At 42.9% G+C, this 19,477-nt stretch overlaps 4 protein-coding genes across 6 annotated transcripts in view; 3 read left to right on the top strand and 1 right to left on the bottom strand.

Annotated features, from left to right (window-relative positions):
• Nucleotides 1-73: 73 nt before the first annotated feature.
• fam83e (family with sequence similarity 83 member E) lies at nt 74-5,044 on the top strand. The gene is made up of 9 exons (XM_029152049.3): nt 74-1,312; nt 1,404-1,550; nt 2,556-2,680; nt 2,751-3,137; nt 3,276-3,332; nt 3,410-3,481; nt 3,564-3,759; nt 3,852-4,058; nt 4,335-5,044. The coding sequence occupies exons 1-9, from the start codon at nt 881-883 to the stop codon at nt 4,524-4,526; spliced, it is 1,815 nt and encodes a 604-aa protein (XP_029007882.1). The 5' UTR covers nt 74-880; the 3' UTR covers nt 4,527-5,044.
• A 200-nt stretch (nt 5,045-5,244) lies between these two features.
• Nucleotides 5,245-9,590, top strand: utp3 (UTP3 small subunit processome component). Its single transcript, XM_029151839.2, has 16 exons — nt 5,245-5,406; nt 5,795-5,882; nt 6,193-6,249; nt 6,342-6,398; nt 6,481-6,604; nt 6,686-6,754; nt 6,842-6,963; nt 7,045-7,191; nt 7,275-7,346; nt 7,826-7,866; nt 7,945-8,041; nt 8,208-8,345; nt 8,466-8,593; nt 8,670-8,724; nt 9,139-9,246; nt 9,346-9,590. Exons 1-16 carry the CDS (start codon nt 5,390-5,392, stop codon nt 9,433-9,435), a joined length of 1,410 nt encoding a protein of 469 aa, XP_029007672.1. The 5' UTR covers nt 5,245-5,389; the 3' UTR covers nt 9,436-9,590.
• On the bottom strand, nt 9,455-11,550 carry ppcs (phosphopantothenoylcysteine synthetase). Of its 2 annotated transcripts, none has more exons than XM_029151840.3 (4): nt 11,393-11,550; nt 10,401-10,935; nt 10,228-10,331; nt 9,455-10,091 (listed from the first exon to the last, which is right to left on the bottom strand). In XM_029151840.3, the coding sequence occupies exons 2-4, from the start codon at nt 10,930-10,932 to the stop codon at nt 9,765-9,767; spliced, it is 963 nt and encodes a 320-aa protein (XP_029007673.1). In that variant the 5' UTR covers nt 10,933-10,935; nt 11,393-11,550; the 3' UTR covers nt 9,455-9,764. The 2 variants fall into 2 exon arrangements, with proteins under 2 accessions (XP_029007673.1, XP_029007674.1); XM_029151841.3 differs by lacking the exon at nt 11,393-11,550 and adding an exon at nt 11,163-11,376.
• A 1,997-nt stretch (nt 11,551-13,547) lies between these two features.
• foxj3 (forkhead box J3) overlaps nt 13,548-19,477 on the top strand; it is a 63,019-nt gene continuing 57,089 nt past the window's right edge. The window contains exon 1 of one of the 2 annotated variants that reach the window (XM_029150908.3): nt 13,548-13,870. The gene's annotated coding sequence lies outside the window, so the exon portion shown is untranslated. The remainder of the gene's footprint in view (nt 13,871-19,477) is intronic. The other variant, XM_029150907.3, reaches the window with a different exon arrangement.

Genomic DNA, 19,477 nt, shown 5'->3' with positions numbered 1-19,477 from the left:
AAACGAGCATCTACAGAATGCACCAAAGCAAAATTCCAAATGTATTTCTAAAGAAATAAAACAGAAACCGAATTTACTGCAGTTCACACCTTCAAGACAGGAGGGCAGATAGTTCAAACCTACCAGTCAGGCCGGACTAGTAGCAAAATAAACTGTGAGGTAAATAAAATCATCCCTTATATAGAATATATGACAAATCCACTCACTGCACGCCTTTACACACGTGTAGGAAATTATGTAGTGGAACCTGAATGTCAGAGGACATGATTTACTCTATTAATGTCAGTGAGAGGTGGAGGAGAGCCGGGACAATGAGAGAGCAACGTCAGAGACAAGGAGTGGAAGGGTGCGAGACGGGACGACGTGCAGGGGAGGGAAGAGCCTCAGAGGGAGAGTCGAGTCTGAGGGACGAGTCTGAGGGACGAGTCTGAGGGACGAGTCTGAGGGACGAGTCTGAGGGACGAGTCTGAGGGACGAGTCTGAGGGACGAGTCTGAGGGACGAGTCTGAGGGACGAGGCAGCGGCGGTTTTATAGCTGCAAGATACGAGGATCGCTTCAGGCTTTGGTTGGTTTTCCTGTGCGAGCCCGAGCTGAGCCGGAGGACCAGGTTTCCAGCGAACTGCACAGGTTCCCTCTTGGACCCCATCCAAGCAAGTTCTCAATAAGAGCCAAAATGGAACTAAGTGTCAAGACCGGTGGCGATGAGGAAACGCTTCGGCTTTGAGCCACAGACCGACTCGACTGAAGCCTGAGATGGTGCGATCGTCGGCGTGCTGCAGCCAGCGGTGAGGATCAGGAGGGTGAAGAGGGGGCTGATGGGATGCGGGCGACGCAGGGGGCTTAGGCGCTGCTGCTGCTGAGGAGCTACAGGCTGCGGCCATGTCCGACTTCCAAGACCCGATGCGCGACATCCTGCCCCTGAGCGCGTCCTCGCCGGAGTTCCTCCACTGCGAGAAGGAGCGCCGGGCCCTGGAGCAGCTCCTCGGCGCCGGGCCGGAGGCCTTCTACGGCGCCGTGGCCTCGGAGCGCTGCGGCTGCTTCCTGTCGCCGCAGGAGGTCAGACTCGTGAGCGACTGGGCTCAGGAGAGCGGCGAGGACCGCGGCGAGGACGGCGGCGAGGAGCCGGACGACCTCCAATCCACCTACTTCCCCTGCCAGACGGACGGGCCGGCACCGAGCCTGGACCTTGGCTGGCCGGAGAGGAGCCCCTTGGCCGGGAACAACAGCGTCACAGTGCACAGCAGCCCCCCTGCTGAGGGGGAGCCTCCCGTCAGACAGATCATCAGATGGCATCTGCAGAAGGCTGCACTCGTACGCATGACCCTGACGTGCTTTTACTGTAATATCGCCGCCGATGATTCGTGGGAGTGATGCTGCTCCTGACGTTTTGTGTGTCACGCAGGCGATCGCCATCGTGACCGACAGCCTGTCAGACGGCCTCGTCATCGAGGATCTGCACGCCGCCGCCTCCCGGGGCGTCCGCGTCTACATCATCCTGAACCCGAGGTCCGTTCAGGAGAGCTTCGCGCTCGACAAGCTCAAGCATCCAGTGAGTCACCGCCGATAAATGAGCACACGCCCAACACTCGAGGTCGGCGGCGAAGCCTCGGCCCTGCGTCTCCTCATCGATGAGTGCCTTTAGTTTGGCTGCGGTTTGGAATGTGTGCAGCAGAGCTAAACCCGTTGCGCCGCATTCGCCGTTTGTCTGCGTTTGTTTAATGTGGTGAAAAAGGGCACACACACACACACACACACACACACACACACACACACACACACACACACACACACACACACACACACACAACACACACACACACACATACACACACACACACACACACACACACACACACACACACACACACACACACACACACACACAACACACACACACACACACACACACACACACACACACACACACACACACACACACACACACCAGTCTAGTCATCACATGTCGTCCTAGTGTGAAAGAACTCACCTTGTACCATGTGTCAGGCAGTGACTGAGCGATTGTGTGGTTTTAAAAGGATTTTCTTTACTGCTGCATGTTTTGCTGGAGTACAAAATACAAGGCGTTTTAAACGCGTGGGGTCACTTAGAATTTCCTATTATTATTTCCGTAAAAACCTATTTTCAGCTGCACTAATCTCAAAGGTGGTTTCATCAAACCTGCATCATCAAACACAACGTGCCTCGTTGGATCACAGGCCTCTGTTTTGATATAGTGGTAGATACTCTCTATCTCTCATCGGTTTATTATTATAAACCATAAACCTTTAAACCGATAATCAAGCACTATCACTATGTCAACAGTCCATGTTTGCACGTGCTACACACACATATAATAGCATAATTAGCATGTTAGCATGATAAGCTTAACTAGTGCAGTAAATACTTCAGATAGAGATCGTCTGTCATCATTCAGGGGAGCAGCATGTCAACGTGTCGTCAGCTGTGGCTCAGCACAGCTTTAGACGTCTTTACATACAAACCGTGCAGGTTTTTAGACACACAGTCCACGTTCTTGTGACCTTTGGCCCGGCAGAACATGCGGGTCCGCATTCTTGGAGGGAAATGCTTTCGTTCACGGACGGGGAAAGCGGTGGTCGGGGAGATGAAACAGAAGTTCCTGCTGCTGGACGTGGACACGGTGATTCACGGCAGCTACAGGTGAGCAGTCACGCGTCCCCTCCGTATTCTGTTCCGAACGTGAGCCAAAAGACGCCTTCATCCTCTGCAGCCTCACGTGGACAGATGCTCATCTACACCGGCAGCTGATCACGGTCCTGCGCGGCCCAGTTGTGGACTGGTTCGACAGGGAGTTCAGGATCCTCTACGCTGCTTCACTTCCTGCCTCGAGTGTGCGATGGGCTGCGGGGGCCCACGTGGAGCGGGCCGATCAGCTGACGGACCTCTCGGAGCTGATGCTCAAACAACAACTCTGTGTGGAGCCTCAGATTCCAGATCCTCCGTCGCCGCCGGCCGACTCCTTCATGGATTGGGAGGCGATGGGTGCTTTTCAGGTGTTCCATGACGACGCTGAGCAACTGGACGAGCCGCTGTTTGATGGAAACACACCCGTTTCTGATGGTTCTGCTGAGAATGGAAATCAATGTGATATGAAAAGGTGCATGAATCATCTTGACAACATTCGTGTGTCTATGCAATATCAGTGTCTGGATCACTGAGTATCAATTTACTTGTTTTGAAACACAAGACATTTGAATTTCTGTATATCTTCACTTACAAATTGTATTTTTTAAAGGGACGATAGAAACGCATCCTCACTGACAAACCATGCGCTGGATTCATCAACCTTCAGGTGAGCTGTTAGTCGGTGCTGTCTTAGACACAGATATTTGCTCATCTTTGTGTTTTTACAACTCAAATCTTTTCTAGGGATTTGAATCATTTTGATAGCGACCCAGAGCCCTCGCCAACAGAGCCAGAACTCTCAGAACCAACAGAAAGGTAACATCCAGGATAAAAAAACATGCGTAATGAGCCACATGTGAAGCCTCTAATGTCAGCGTCTGTAATGTTTCTCCTGCAGGTGGTTAAAAAAATTAGACAGAGCTATTTCCAGAGAACTCAGTAAAGACACGAGCACCGACTTAGACCACAGGACAACAACAAGAAGAGTTGATGAGCAAACACAGACACTGGACAGACTTTCTTCTTCCATCCAGGAGGAGGAGGAGAGCAACGTGGAGGAAACTACCTCCAGAGTGGAGACAGCAGCTTCTAGAGTCAGTCACTGGCCTTCGCTGATGAAAAACTGGATTTAATGTAGAAAAAGAGTTTATGAGAGATTAGTAAAATTGCATTTCTCTGCTCACAGAAACCGTTAATCCTGAGAGTGCCGGTGTCTGGCAGCTGCAGTTCGTGCAGTGAGGTCATGAGGAACATTCGCATGTCAGGGCTGTTGGACACGGCACCAAAGTCCAATTTGGCCCAAATGAGCCAGTCCATGATGGACCTGAGCGCACCCAACACGGAGGTGAATCACGATAAGAAAGAAGCCCCACTGTCAAGTTCAAGCACCACAGTAAGTGTGCACGTGTGTTGAAGACATTATTTACAGAATGTGATAAGGAAAATATGCCTCCTATTTATTTAAAGACAGAAATGTCACTCTAAGTCACTGAAACTCAATATTATATTATTTCATCCTATCAGGTACATAAATGGCCTGAATAATTATAATAAAAACATAATAATAAACAGTTACATGAATCATTCACACACTACAGTACCCTGAGGACTGTAGTGAGTTGAACCTTGAAAAGTTTTTGATTCTTCTCAACCTCTGTGTCCATGGCAGCTCTTTAACCCAGCTCCAGTCACACCTGCTTCAGTCCTGATGCGGAATAGGAGCAATGTAAAAAAACCTTCGCAGCAAAGCACTCCAAAGACCTATCTCCCCATAACGAGGTCTCGCAGCTTCAGCTTTTATGTTGGCATGAACCACATGAAGCCACCAATAAAAGAGGAGGGAGACAATAAAAATACCTGATGCTCTGTGAAGACGGGAAGCTGCCAGCAGTGGATAGTTCTGACCTCTGAAGTGTTAATTAGCTTTGAATAAACAAACTGTGACTCTGAATATAAAAGGTTCCAATGAAGGATGCAAACCAGATTAGCACATGTTACCATGGAAGCCTGGCGAACACTCTGTTTCCCTGTATTTTAAATATGGTGCATTCTTTTATAGTATGTTTATCTTTATGTATATTATATATTCATTCATGTAAATGAATAAAGCAACAACATGGTGAAGTTGCTCCACAGCAAGAAAAAAAAGCCCAGGGGCCTTTCTAAGTGGTTGCATGATTTTTCTTGGGTGTTCTTGCCAAAGGACAGGCGCCACCACCTTCTTCTCCTGCAATTTAAATAATGGATGAAAAATATACTTTTATTTAGGCTGCCTTTTTAACAATAAAACGTTTGGTCACAAAGTCACAGTCATGTACATGTATTTAAACTATATAACTGTCAGAATAAATTATGATAAAAGTGTGATTAAAAGTTGAATTGCTGTGTTTTTATTAAAATATTAGGAGGTGGGATAGATGTAGTTTAACCTTGTAGGCTGAAATATTGGATTTATGTTGGTGGTCACCAGGTCACAGGGTTAGAGAATATTTATAAAAACTGCCACCAAAATAAGGCAACTCACAGCACATTCATACCAAAACGTGTTAGTTGTTATACAACACCATCAGTAGGTGGCGCTGCAGCTTTGCTGCCTGCATGGAAATTAAGTACGAAGAAGAAACCACGGAAGCACATGGTGTAAAAACTAGTGGAGGAAACTGCGATTCTCAAAACAGACACTCTTTTCTTCTTATTTAATTTGAAAGCATATTTCTTTTTACCATGGTTCGCATAAGAAGGTTAGTGCAGCTTAAGTTCTGTACATGTGTGAATGTTTTATCTTGATTATTATCCCGTTTTATATATCATTGACGCTTCACTGCAACGTGTGTTTACAGTCTAAAGAACGTAATATTTAGCTTCAAAATATTGAGGAGTTTTGATGATAAATCTATAAATCTTTTATACCGGCAATCAAAGCGCTTTAACGCACTGCCTTATTCACCGATTCAGACACCGGGGGAAAGTTGAGGTTCGGTACATGATCTGGTGGCGCTAGGAACCGAACCATCGATCCTGTGATTGCATGACTTCTCTACCTCTTGAGCCACTGCCGCCCCAATTATACAATATGCATACTGTATGTATTTGCTGCTGTGTTAAGAACTTCTTTATACTACTGTTTAGAGCTAAACGGGTGAAGAGGACACAAACTCAAGAACAACATGATGAAGATGATTCTCGAGCCTACAAAAACATGCCCGTCCCTGATAAGGTAAAAGTGCAGCTACTTTACTTACTACTACTACTGCAGCCACTACTTTTTCTCTGCATCCCTTGAAATGTTTTGGAGCAATTATTTAAAGGCTGGTCACAGAAATGTTTTGATGGGATATTATGGAAAAACTGCCTCCAGTTCCAACCAGAATAAACAGATATGTACATATATTTAAACAATGACCTGATATAAATCAAATGTAACTGTTATTTATAACCCTCTGTTTTTTCTTTTTCAATTTTGCTACCCTTCCTCATCTCCACTTCATCCACATTACGCCAATTGTCACACCTCTGCCTCTTTTCAGAAATCATCACAGTACACGAAGGACCAAATCGACATGTTTCACGACGAGAAGATTGCTGTAGGTTTGACTTATTAGTGGTTCTGTGGTGCTCGTGCCGTTCCTATTATCTCGACTTTTCTCAGCTTTTTGTTGTGGTCTCTTTGCTGCAGAAACTTCTCGCTCATGGCGTTCACGAGGAGAGTGATTTGGAGGAAATAGATGATGAGGTAACACACTTCTTCCAGTGTTTCTTTCATTTAGTATGTCTTTAAAAAATGCCAAGATTTTAACTCATTTTAAAAATGTCAGGAGGAGGTGATGGCCCTGGATGAGTCTGAGTCAGAGGATGAGGAAGACGTGGAAGAGGACGATGAAGAGAATGAGGAAGAAGGGACAGACATGGAGAGTGATTTAGATGGGAAAGAAGAAGAAGGTAAAATTAAATCGACAGTTATTGGTCACCATTTGTTTTTCTAAATAGTCTGTTTAACTGTAACTTGTTTTGTTTTTTTAGAGCTTCCTAATGAAATGGCATGGGGCACCAAGAAGAAGTTGTACTATAACTCAGATTATGTGACCACCAGTAAGCATCTTTCACCTCCAATCATATATTTTAGAAAAGTCATGAGCGTTTCTATGTCTAATGTTCTCTTGTGATTGTGTTGTTTAGAAGGGAAATCACAAGAAGAGTTGATGGCAGAGGAACAAGAGGAAGAAGAAGAAGCTATAAATATCCAAAAGCGCTTAGCTGCAAATCTGAGCGAGGAGGATTATGATCTAAACTTCTTACAGGTTTTTTTTGTTATTTTAAATGTCTCGGGTGCAGTAAGTAGAGTTGATTAAATAAGCGGTAGTAATGATGTCTGTCTGCAGGACTTGGGTGTGGAGGAGAAGAAGACTGATGAAAAAGAGGCAAAGATTGTGAAAGACCTCAAGCAAATGTCACAGAAGGAAAAAATGAAACTCTTGAAGAAAGAATCACCAGAATTACTCGAACTGATTCAGGACTTCAAGACAAAGGTAAACACACATACATAATTCAGTGCTCTTTAATGAATATGCAGTGTGACTGGTGGAAACAAAGGCAAATTATTTCTGCGCAGCTTACTGAGCTAAAGGATGAGCTGCATCCTCTCGTACAAATGGTCAATGATGGGAGGATCCCACCAGGAAAAGTGAGTCCCTTCATCTTGTTACCATTTATTTTCCACTAGATGTAGGTTTAAAGTAAAAAAGTTTAAAGATTAACCTGATTAGGTCATTGAGCAAAGAGACACATTACCTTTTGTAAAAATTTCCTTCTCTTGTTCATACAGAGGTGAGTTTCTTTCGAGTCAAACTTTGGAAATATTTACCCAGCCAGTTAAAAGTCTTCAGTCATTCTTTTATGAGCTCATTTATGCACTGCATTATGTTTCTCTAAAGTCATAAAAAATAACAAACTTTAAGGTTGCCAGTCTAGTGAAACTAATCTTCCTTCTGTGAGTAGTTTGTGGGGCAGTAATATTTCTGTCCTGCTCCCAGAATGTTCACATTAGGAATCTGTATGAAATAACATATTTCCATTCTATAATATCATTGCTACTGTATAAATCATCGGTAGCTGTCACAACAGTTTGTGAAGGTAAATACCTTTTTGGTCCTGTTTTCAAAGGGTGCTGACTACCTCAAGACAAAGCAGCAACTATATCTCAAGTAAGTTGTACTTTAACTGTAGTTGTAAGTTCATGTTGCTGCCTTTTATCTGGATAAAAATTAATCTGTTTCTGATAGTTACTGCACAAACATCAGTTTCTACATGGCGCTGAAGGCAAAACGAATTCCGGCCCATAACCATCCAGTGATTGAAAGACTGCTTACCTACAGAAATGTAAGTTTGCATATTGATATACAGTATTAATAATTGTATATGCATCTTTAAACTGCCAAAAAAGCTTCATCAGTAATTCTCACCAGCAATCTTATAGGGAAATGCAGCAACATCACATAAACTGCATCATGGGACAGTATCCTAAAATATTTCCATTTGCCTTCAGCTTATTAATGAACTGGGAGAGGTAGATGCACGTCTGGCACCAGAGCTTCGCAGCCTGCTTGCTGATTCTGAGAAGGGTAAGGCCACCAGCAAGACAGCAGCAGCAAAGAAGACCAGAGTCTCTACCAAGAAGCCAAAGGTGAAATAGTTTTATCACAGCTTCCTTTCTTTACACGTCTAACCAGCATCTTAAGTTTAAAATCTACTGCTGATTATGAACATGGAACATGAATGCTAATGAATTCGTGGTGGGTTGCAGGATTCTGGAACAACTATGCTTGGGACTGAGGAAGACTCGGACTCTGAGGGTGAGGATTTGCGTTACTACAGAGCCATGGAGGAGCAGTTAAAGTTGAAGAGGAAGGGAAATAACCCAGAAGCTGAACGGTAAGTTTAACCTGAGTCTTTATACCCGTTGGGATAAAATAAAGATGAGGTCTGATCAGTTATAAATTGGTTGCAGGTTGACAAAAAGTGAGGAACAGGATCCAGATGCTAAGAGAGGAATCACGTATCAGGTAAAGTGTTACACCCACTGAAAAATACCAACATTAACACACAATATGTTTCATGCAGTTTGAGTTGTTTAGTATTCATCTGACTTTTTTCACATTCCTCAAACTTAAACTTGTTTGAGGTCGCCACCTGCTGGAAGCTGGTGATACATGCTTGTGTACATACGGTATTGTGGTTTAATCTGGATGCTCAGCGGTTTCATTTTTACATCCCCAGTCAGGGGATTTGTTGAGGTTTTCTAACACTTTACATTTGAGGCTAAAAATAATTCAATAAAAACAAATTCCTTTTGTATCGGTATCTACTTATGTTTTAATTTACCCTTCACAAATGCCATTAAACTTTGATTTCATAAATCATGTGATGCAGGCCGCCAGGGTTCTTTTATTCTAATTGCGTGTCCACCAATTCCACAGATGGCCAAGAACAAGGGGCTGACACCAAAGAGGAAGAAAATTGACCGTAATCCTAGAGTCAAAAACAAAGAGAAATATAGACGAGCTCAAATCCGCAGGAAGGGACAGGTTTGTATTTCACACACTGCTTCATTTTTCATCAGTTTGAATCAGGAGTTTGTCAATTACTTTTCCGGATTTACCAATGTCACTGATCACTTTTGTCAGGTTCGTGAGGTTCGCCGGGAGGAGAGCAAATACAGCGGGGAGCTGTCTGGTATTCGCGCTGGTGTCAAGAAGAGTATCAAACTCAAGTAACAGAGAGAGAATCCAACTCTACTGTTCTTGCAAATGTTTATTATTGAAGACTTTTGTGTTGAAGAATGAATTATTAAGCTGTAAATCAGTTACAGACATCAACATTGAGTTGAGTTTTACTGTACAATGGGAATAAACACACATATTTAAAGATATACATGGTTTGTTTATATTTACAATTATAACGAATTATGCTACAACAAACTGATTGCATCTACCTCTCCTAATTTATTATTGGAACAGGAAACTGTGAAGTTCACAATCAGGTAAGAGCACAGACATAATTTAAAGAAGTGCCACTGACTCAAATGTGCATTACATGATGACGGTCAACCCACTTGTTGATTTATGAATTTATTGTGTGCTGATGTGAGGTTGCTCACTATTCTCTCTTCTATCTCTATGTCATTCTTCACATCCTCTTCTGTCAAGATCAGCTCAGCCTGAGTGTCAGGGGTCACCACCACTACGTAACCCCGACGAGAGTCCAGTATGTTGGCTACCACTACCTGATGCCTGTAGGTGTCCAGAGCCCGTCGAGCTTTGCCCAGCAGGATGGTGGCATCTGTTTCTAGCTTGAACGATACAACAAATGCCTGAGGTGCCCAGTCCTTCACCAGTGGGGACAGTATCTTAGGCACCATGTTCAAGCTGAGCTGAAAGAGGAAAAAGTACACTGTGATAAGAGGCATGCTAACAACACCACCGTTCTAGCATAGCCCACAAACTAGCATTCATTTGTTTTGCAGTCTTATAGCATATATAGCATCTCATCCTATTTTTTCTACTTACTTGTAAAGGCCCATTGGAAGATTGGATTTTGTGTTCAGGCATCTCAGATGCTGGAATATAAAAATCAGACACGGCTGCAGCCAAGTAAAACATGGCTTTGGATCCTAAGTACAGAACAAACAGTTAAAGGCACAAAATAACAAAAAAAAAAATTGTGAATTGTTAATCTGTACCTATTGTGTTGAGGGCCTGAGCTGCTGCTTTGAGTAGATGCAGGTACTCTGACAGAGTGTTAAACTCAATAGGCAGCAGAAGTCTCTGCTCCTTTACTTCCTGGTATCGCTTCAGCACTTTGGGAACATTTGGCAACACCTGCTGATTAACCACTACTTCAGCGCTCCCAGAGCCGCCTTGTCCACTTCTGAACTGAAGAGCATCAAGCATGTTTATGGTTGAAAACGTACGAGCGTAGGGGAACAGAGAGCGATGCCTGTGCAGGAAAATGACAGCATAGCCCGAGTCTATGAAATACTCCGCTGAGGAGGCTCCTCGTCGGCCGCTGCTGAAGTTGTCCAGGAATCTAACCGTGCGGGACTCCAGGGGGACTTTGGTGCCTCCTGATGTGATAAGAACCACCCTGCGACCTGCTCTGACATGATGCCCTGCAAAATCAGACATCTGCTCTTTGACCTCGTCGACATGGGAGGGAATAGCAAATTCTTCAGCCAATTTCCCATCAAGTGAAGTTATTCTTGGTTCAGCCATTATCTAGGGAAAGAAAGTATAGACAGGTTGCGCAGTGATGGAGACTGGCGATGGCACGTGTTGATTTTAGTTTAAACTATGTAAACCTATTATGATTTAACGTGATATGTGTGTGATATGGCAGACACTGAATGCTGAATTAACTGCGTTGAAACATTTTGGTTTGTTGGTTACACTCGTCAAGCTTACTGTTCAGCGCCACATCTTACGACATTTTTTTATTCATTTACCCGTGAGAATATGATCTTTGCAGAGATTGGCGTCGCAAAGTCTAATTTCTGGCAAAACCAACACAAGCGGGACGTTTTTACATATATCCCCAATTATATAGAAACATTACGTCAAGTCTTCTGTTATGTCGCTTTAACACGAACGATCCACTGTGAAATCGTCGAAACATGCATCACAGCCATTTACTATCTGATACAAATACATAAAATAGAGATGTAAAACGCTCTACCTCACAGCCCGACGTTACTCTGAGTCCGCAGGTTATCAACTACTCATACACTTCCTGAAACCAGCCAGAGGGATTCGTTGGTGTCAAGAAGTGCAGGAGGAACCCGTCAGCGCCTCCTGTCGGTCCCAAGTGGTACTGCAGCTGACACGCATCGCGTCTACGTCAGGTGGAAGTAGTAGTGCGTCAATTACTTTCTCGTTTTCATGAGGTCTCACGCTTTTTAAAACATTAGCATCAGCAGACGTAATCTTCGAGAACAAGGGGGATTTCTCTTGAAAGGGATCTTTTGGACTGGACTGTCCCACTGACTCAGCAAGTAAAAACGCAAAAAGTTGTTTGAAATGTTGGATGTAGGTCTCTGGTAACTCTCACTTTTGCTCTCAAAAGTTGAGATGGCGTTTAGAGTTAATAACAATGCTGGTTGGATCTAGGTGCACGGTTTGTTGTCTTGTTGGTAAGCTTCATTAATTATATTGTATGTAAACATGGGAATACATGGTCGTTATATAAAATTTGAAGTTGCTTGCATTTGTTTCTAAAAGCTCTATACAAACTAATAATAATCGTATTTATACATACTTGAACATATCCTATCCTATTCCAACATATTTAATTGATCTCACAATGTGTCAGATAATTAGCGCTGTTTTTATTTGCATATAAACATTAACCTTTTAAACCTCAGGACAATGCTTTGAGTTTAAATAATTAATTTCCATACATTGATGAACCGACAGGTGGAGCTGTTGTACTATTTAATAGATCGTCATCACTTTTAGGATGTTTTCTGTTTGAGTCTTAAATATATAAAACTCTTTAAGTAGGACAACACCAATTAAAATTAGGACTTATTTAGATCTTCCTACGCATGCACCTGTAGCTGAATATTACCACTATAAGAACTGGTCAAGCTATTTGAAACTGTTGCAATAAAGGCATGACATTTGACAGCAATTGATTGAAATTGATTAACTCCTATTACTAGTCTAAAAAGATAAATGAGATCCCATAAAAAAGACTGACATCCGATTTTAACATTTTTATATATATATATATATATATATATATATATATATATATATATATATATATATATATATATATATATATATATATAGAGAGAGAGAGAGAGAGGAGAGAGAGAGAGAGAGAGAGAGGAGAGAGAGAGATGAGAGAGAGAGAGAGAGAGAGGAGAGAGAGAGAGAGAGAGAGAGAGAGAGAGAGAGAGATAGATAGATAGATAGATAGATAGATAGATCAGATCCATATATATATACTCAAACATACCACATAAAAGCTACATTGTTATCAAAAGAAGAAATATATTAAATAATCTTATTTCTTACATTATACAGAACGATGATGATGGATGTTGTTAAATATGCAAAACGTAATATATATCTTTAAAAGTAATTCTATATAAAAGCTTTTATTTTAGGAAAAAATACATACTACAAAATCATTCATGTATTTTAGTTTTTTGAAATTTCATTTTAGTCATGCTCTCAGGAACTCTAGGAATTGAAGGCACACAACTAACTAAGCAAACCACAAGGTTCATTTACTGATTTTAAATAAATAAGAAGTTTAGTCCATTGTTTGTAGTCATTAAGTCTGGCAAATGAGAAAATAGTTTAATTTTATAACAACAATAATATTATAATTACTCGCTGCAGCCCTAGACAAAACCAACTGTCTATACATTCAATATTTCTCAGAAAAGAAAGTTATATATAAAAAAAATTAATTAAGTAAATTTACTTTTTAATGCTTTTGGTTAACTTTATGTTACTGGTCATCGTTTACTTAAACAGGGTTAGATCCCTACTTGAATATAGTATGTATTTATAGTATTGTAGCCTAACGATGAGGACATTTTTAACTATTGCATAAAACAGTGCAAAGGCTGTTAAAACATGTGTTTTAAGAAAGTGGTGTCGGTCTGCTTTTTTTTGTCTTTCTGCATTAAAATAACTTCTCCGATGCTGCTGCTTCGCCCACAGCGCTCTCTGTGTCACCTTGACGCGCTGATCGACCCACTGATAAGTCCCCGTGTGGGCGCCGCCGCTGCTGTTTCCACTGCGGGCTTGTGTCTTTGACCGCGCTAGTTTCTGTGGCGGCAGCGTTGGTAAGAGCGAGAGACAAAACCTCCGTGTGCGTCGTCGTATGTGAAAGTAGTTCCGGGCACTTAACCCAAACGGGGGAGAGTCCCGGATGTTGGCTCGGCCGCCGAGAGAAAGGCGAACGGGGGAAGGCGGAGAGGTAGCTGAGGAGGGACGCCACGGCACCGCGGGTTCACCGGCGAAGCTACAGCTACGGCGGCTGCTCGCACTGGACGAAGACGCCAAGAGCACAGGACGCTCCTGGGGGGCTCCCGCTAGGTCAACGAGAGGAGGTGGAAGGAAGGGGAGGGGGCACCTACTCTGAAACTACCGTGAGGATTACGGAGAGCCACCGTCACAGCAGCTTTCATCCAGAGTAAGTGAGCCACACAGGCATGGAAGTTAAACTAGGGCCCACGAAATGGACGACTTTAACGGGGAAGTGAGCTGCACCGAAGTTGTGGGGATTGCGCCCGGTGAACAGGCCCTGACAGCGGGCTTTCCGCTCGCCGTGGCGGGGGCACTGCTTTCCGTGAGAGCCGGGCGGTGTTTCCCGGCGGTCAGCGTCGGTACACCCCGGTCGTGTTGCTGGAACTCTCCAAGTTGACAGCTCTTGCGTTAGCCTGCTAGCACCGCTGTGCAACCGGTGACAACTGACAGGGCAACTTTGACAGCTAGCTAGCCAGTTTTGGTAGCCGGCTAACTTTAGCAGGTAATTGTCGGCGGTGTCTCCCGCGTCGGCGCTCGGTGTGTATGTGTGCATTTTCCTCGCATTCGGTGGATATAATGACCTACCCAGCCCTCCAGCAGCTATCGTTAGCTAGCTGTTTGGTATGTGAGACGCTGTGTGTCCAGCATGATGAGTGTGCGCGCGTGCGTGCATGCGCGCGCTAGAGAGAGCCCAGTGTCATTTGGCTTTCCTGCGTGCTCTGATGGTATTTGACTCACAGCTGTTGCCGTGTGTTTTCTCGTCTGTCAATCGTCCGTTTTCTCTGGTGGCTAATAAATTCCCTTACAGAATAAAGCGATCCCGTGCACGTAAAAAGCGGTTGACCTGGCGTGGAGGAGCGCGCGTTCATCCCGTGGCTGGATAATCAACAAGTGCAAAGCGTGTTTCTCGTGAATTCCGCGCCTCTCGGTTCGATCGCTGCCTTGCTCCTGGCGGGGCTGCCCTGCAGTGGCACGGCCAGTGTTGCAGTTAAAAATTTGCTGCTGTGTTTCGGAGGGCGCGCGTCCACGCTTTGATGTTTTACCAGTTGTTGTAAGGTCGCAGTGGGCCGACACTGATTAGTTAATGGTGCAAGTCTAATCTAAACAAACGTTTGCGTGCAGCTGTATACAAAACCGGGTCCTTGCCTCATCCTGACGGCCTTTATTAGGGGATGGATGACTGAAACCTTAATCTGTCGGCTGCCAACTTGTGCAGGTTTTATCAGTGAACTGTGTTATTTTAATGATTGTAGTGCAACGAGGTGCAAGTTACCAGCTGATTATCATGCACTTTCATGCTTAGGTTTATTTTGCCATAAAGTCAGCATTAAGGTTGCGTTTATGACTAAAAGAAAACATTATAAATTTCCCCCGACCCTGCCAGACCGTACGCTTTAACTACCAGAATACCCGTAGCATTAGTCAGCAGCACCCACAATAAAAGGTCAGACCCAGTTTGCTTCTTAATCACCCGTCCTTTAAATAGCAGGCCTATAGCGAGCTGTCTGGATTGAGACTATCAATGCATGAAGTTGTGGAAGACACATACACATGGTTTTGCAGTTTGAGTGCTTCGCCATCCAGGTAAGCGGAGCTTGAGTAGTTTCGCAGTAGTTTAGTGTAACACTATAAAACGAACAGGAGAATTTGCCACTTCATCTCATTGTGGGAATTTTTCCTGCCACTGAGCTTGCTGTTGTTCCCAGCTGCAAGAGATGGTACTAAATAGGCTCCGCATGAGGTGTGTGTTACAACGTATTTTGTTGCACCGCTCAAGCTTAGTTCAAGACCTCTTAAGTTGTGCGCTAGAAACACTTTGATTCATCCGTTCTTGGGATTCAGCTTTTTAGGGAAAGTGTTTCTTTTACATACAAAAACATTTCTCCGTATTTGAAATACAGCAGTGAAATAATTGGCATAGACGGCGGAAGTGACATTTTGCAGCTGTTTGCTACCTGCTTGTAAAAGAATAGATTGCTTTTTACAGATTGCATGCATAGTAAAATTCTCAGAGCATTGTTGGTTTGTGTTTGAGTGAATATGTAGTACATGCTCAGGGGCAAAGGCTCCTTATGCATCTTAGGCATATTTATAAATGCAGACATTCTTAGTAAAATGACAACTGTTATTTGCTCTTTGACCTCAAATCACACTGGGCAAAGACAGTTACTTCTTAATGATGCCTTTCTAAAACATCCTCGGGGTTTTGATGAATGTGCTGTCTAGCTGTGAGGAATATCTAGAGGAGACGACATCTGTTTATTGGTTGCTGTTTACTCCTACAGTAGCTATTGAAGTGTGTGAATGAGCGTATGCGATAAAGCTTTTTCCTAAATGGTGGTTTTAGCCTGCAGTAAGCTTTGAAGAGTCTTTTGCCTAATGATTTTAAAACATGACACCTACTTATTTAAGAACTTTTGGTGTTGTGTGTTTGTGTTTGTGTGTGTGTGTGGCACTGTTGGTGCAGTCATTTGTCATCGCCGAAGTAATAATTTGTAGAAGACACGGATTACAAAACAAATACATGTATGTAAATATTGTCATTACATCACTGTGCTGTCTATAATGCTCGGCTCGGGGCATTTGTGTAAATTAACAGATTAACAAGAATAATGACACGATATGGGGTTAATTTGGATAGATGTCAAGGGTCAGTAAGCTAGTATAATACAATAATAAATGGGTTTCTACTTTTTGAATACCAGCACCTTATTTGGAATTCAGTATGTGGCCCAGTGCCTAGCCTCGTCTCTCAGAGAGGCTTTTTAATTTCTCCCCTTGTTGAAGTGATTATTCAAATAGCTGTCCGTGAGATGCAGTTATCAGACTCCTGGTGCTAGTTGAGCCTGTGGCAGCGTGAATGCCCATCACCCCCCCCACCACTACACCACTGTGTAGTTGGACAGCGCCCAACAGGTACCCTCTGTAGTAACCCCTATTAGACCACTACATCTCCCCCCTTAGGCTAAAAACCTATTGTGCTTTGCAATTGGCAGATGCAATTTATTCATGAGCATGGCTGATATATTTTTTTGGCATAGTGTAGTGGTGATGGTGTTGGTCAAAGGGCTCTGTTTAGTATTTTTTTACTATGACTTATATTTGGTCTGAATCCAATGTGGGGTTGTTTTGTTTTTTTTTCTCCTCTGCAAACTGAAGTTATACAAGGTTTCCTGAGTTTCTTTCTCTTCACTTGACCACTCATTCTCCTGTACTTCAGTGGGTTTTTTACCTTGGATGGACACATCCAAGCTGTTCATCAGCTGTTTTCTCGGCGTGGGAAAGAGGTTGTCCTCAACTTAGACCAAATGACTGGACACTTATTAGACGTGTCTCACTGTACTCATATACAGTGTGAAGTCTTGCTCTTACGGAAGCTGTGGCGGAGAGAAACGACTGGCTCAGTCTTCATTAGCGACGCTGTGCATCACTAGAATGCAGATGAGCTATGAAGCTATTCATCTGCTGGAAATGCCTCCCTGATTCCAATTTGAATCTTGTTTGCAGTCACATTGTGTGAGCCCACTTCTTCACGTTAAAGAAGTCTCTTTATGTGAGAGATCAGGGGGGGATAATTGCACTTAAGTGAACCTCATTTAGTGTTGGCCAGAGCAATTACTGTAACTGCAGTTCTAGGCATTTTTGGAGGCCTGGAGCAGCTGTCATTGAGTCTCTGTAGCTGAGATATAAAATGGTGAATAGAATGACATTGGCATGACATCATGGGAATGACAGTTTCTCGGATGGATTCAAATTAGTTTTACAGGTTTTTGCTCAGGTGTTTTTTTTTATTCATAGAAAAGTGTAATTGAAACTGACAATTAAAAATGCATTATTTTAGCAATGATTGAAAATAAATTAATTAATAAAGATGCAGTAAGGTGAAAAAAGCCAGCACCATTTCTTCAGGCACAAACCCCCTGGCTTGAGGGAGATTTTTTTATCATTAATGTTATTCAGGAGCCAAATTTTGAGTTTTGCTCAGTTGGGTGCTTTAATCTATTTTTGCTGTAAATTAATGAATTTTTAAAGAGCCCCTTGCTGGATATGGGTGGATGTGGGAATGCAGTACTGGTTTAGTTTTCAAACGAGCCTCTACTCCACCGTCACCCCCACCCCTTTACCACCCACCCTCCTCATGGGATAGAGCGAGTGAATTTACTGAAGCACTACGCTTTAATTTTTTATTCATCCAGCAATACACTGCCTATTTTTTCTCATACCACCTCCTCTCCACTATTGAGTTGGCTCTGTCAGTGAACTAGTCATATAGACTTCAATTCACGTCCCAAGTTTGAGATAGACATGGACCTGAATCGGCTAGGGAAGCAAGTGATGTTTAATTCAGCTGGTTTGTTGCCCAATGTTATCTCTACATTTGCTGTGATACATTTTATCTGAAAATGTTTAGCAGCTTATTTCCCCCGACTGGCTAATCAGTCCCCCTCTCTCTGCAGGGGAACCATTGTAACTACCCTCACTAGATCTTGCTGGGTGACTTTTGAAATTGTAGGAAAAATGATGGGGTGGGGGTGGGTAGTTTGTGAGGGTCTTTCTGGCTTTGTGGCAACAAAAGACTTGATTTTGTGGCAAGGGACTTCTAATGGCCAATTTTGATCTTAGCTTTACCCAGTAAAGTAAGATCTACTGTAGATGTGGTTTATGAGCATATATTTATATGAATAAATAAGAGGTTAGAGGTTTTTGCAAACAAAATCTGGTATTATAAATCACCTTCATGAATGGGTGTTAATGCTATACTTCATGGAATATAAAACAAAAGATTTCAGAGTAAGTGCAACATATGTAATAGCTGTGCCATTTGAAAATGTTCTTGTTAGTGCTAATAAATAGGAAAGTCCTAAATGAATGAGACTGGCTAAACATCAGTGCCTTAAATAATTAATCATATTCTAGGTTTTGTCCTTATATTTTGAGATGTATGTATTTCTCTTAGGCTTTTTGTTCTTCAATCAATTGAAAGTAATTTGACATGCTCCTATGATTCTCACTCTCATGCTGTTTGTAGGACAAGTAAAAGAAAAACAACAGAGTTTTTATTTTCTGGTTTAGTCATGGCAATGGCTACTGTGGTAATTCACTTTCTGGTAAAATGGCTGAATACCTGGCATTTGTAATATAAAAGAGAGGGGCTCTTGTGTATGGTGTGAATAGGACAACTAGAAAACTGAAATCAGAGGCACTCCAAACTGGCTCAACAACTCTGCTCTGCTTGCATATGAGCAACCACAGAGCTGTCATTTATAACAGTTCATTCAAATGTGGGGGCAGCTGCTCTTGTGCCTAAATGCCTTCAAAAATTGACAATTTAATAACAGCGAATTCTCCAGATGTTACCTTCAGATCCCTTCTGTAGGCTGCATACATGACACTGCAATTTACAGATGATGCCACGGCAATGACAAGAGTAGTGCCTACCATGAACCACATTTGATTGAATATGATAATCTCACTTGTCTGGGAGGCTGAGGCATAGGTACATTGTGTATACTGTGTGCACTTCACCAGAAGCAGTCAGATTTAAGTCTGGACTCACAACGATACTCTCTGTGCTTGCGTTGGTTGTCTGGCGTCTTCCTTCAGTCCTAAAACATGATGAAAGGAAAATTTGTGACTTTATAATGCTCACATAGGAAGAGACAACCTTTAACCCATATGTTTGCCTTGTCTTAAATGGGTGACCTTGTCTAATTTGAACCCTGAATATTCCCAAATTAACACTGAGATTGCTTGGTTGGTGGAAAATGGAAAG

This window comes from Betta splendens, chromosome 5 (assembly GCF_900634795.4).
Source record: "Betta splendens chromosome 5, fBetSpl5.4, whole genome shotgun sequence".
NCBI lineage: Eukaryota > Metazoa > Chordata > Actinopteri > Anabantiformes > Osphronemidae > Betta > Betta splendens.
The sequence above is the reverse complement of the archived record's forward strand: the minus strand, read 5'-3'. Positions and strand labels throughout refer to the sequence as shown.

Coding starts and splice junctions, on each gene's coding strand:
- fam83e (XM_029152049.3), top strand. CDS start 881: ATGTCCGACTTCCAAGACCCGATGCGCGACATCCTGCCCCTGAGCGCG. Junction 3,138..3,275: donor AATCAATGTGATATGAAAAG/GTGCATGAATCA, acceptor TATTTTTTAAAG/GGACGATAGAAACGCATCCT. Junction 3,760..3,851: donor TGGAGACAGCAGCTTCTAGA/GTCAGTCACTGG, acceptor CTCTGCTCACAG/AAACCGTTAATCCTGAGAGT.
- utp3 (XM_029151839.2), top strand. Junction 5,883..6,192: donor ACATGCCCGTCCCTGATAAG/GTAAAAGTGCAG, acceptor GCCTCTTTTCAG/AAATCATCACAGTACACGAA. Junction 8,346..8,465: donor TCTCTACCAAGAAGCCAAAG/GTGAAATAGTTT, acceptor GGTGGGTTGCAG/GATTCTGGAACAACTATGCT.
- ppcs (XM_029151840.3), bottom strand. CDS start 10,932: ATGGCTGAACCAAGAATAACTTCACTTGATGGGAAATTGGCTGAAGAA. Junction 10,332..10,400: donor TCAGGCCCTCAACACAATAG/GTACAGATTAAC, acceptor TTCTGTACTTAG/GATCCAAAGCCATGTTTTAC. Junction 10,092..10,227: donor CTTCCAATGGGCCTTTACAA/GTAAGTAGAAAA, acceptor TTCCTCTTTCAG/CTCAGCTTGAACATGGTGCC.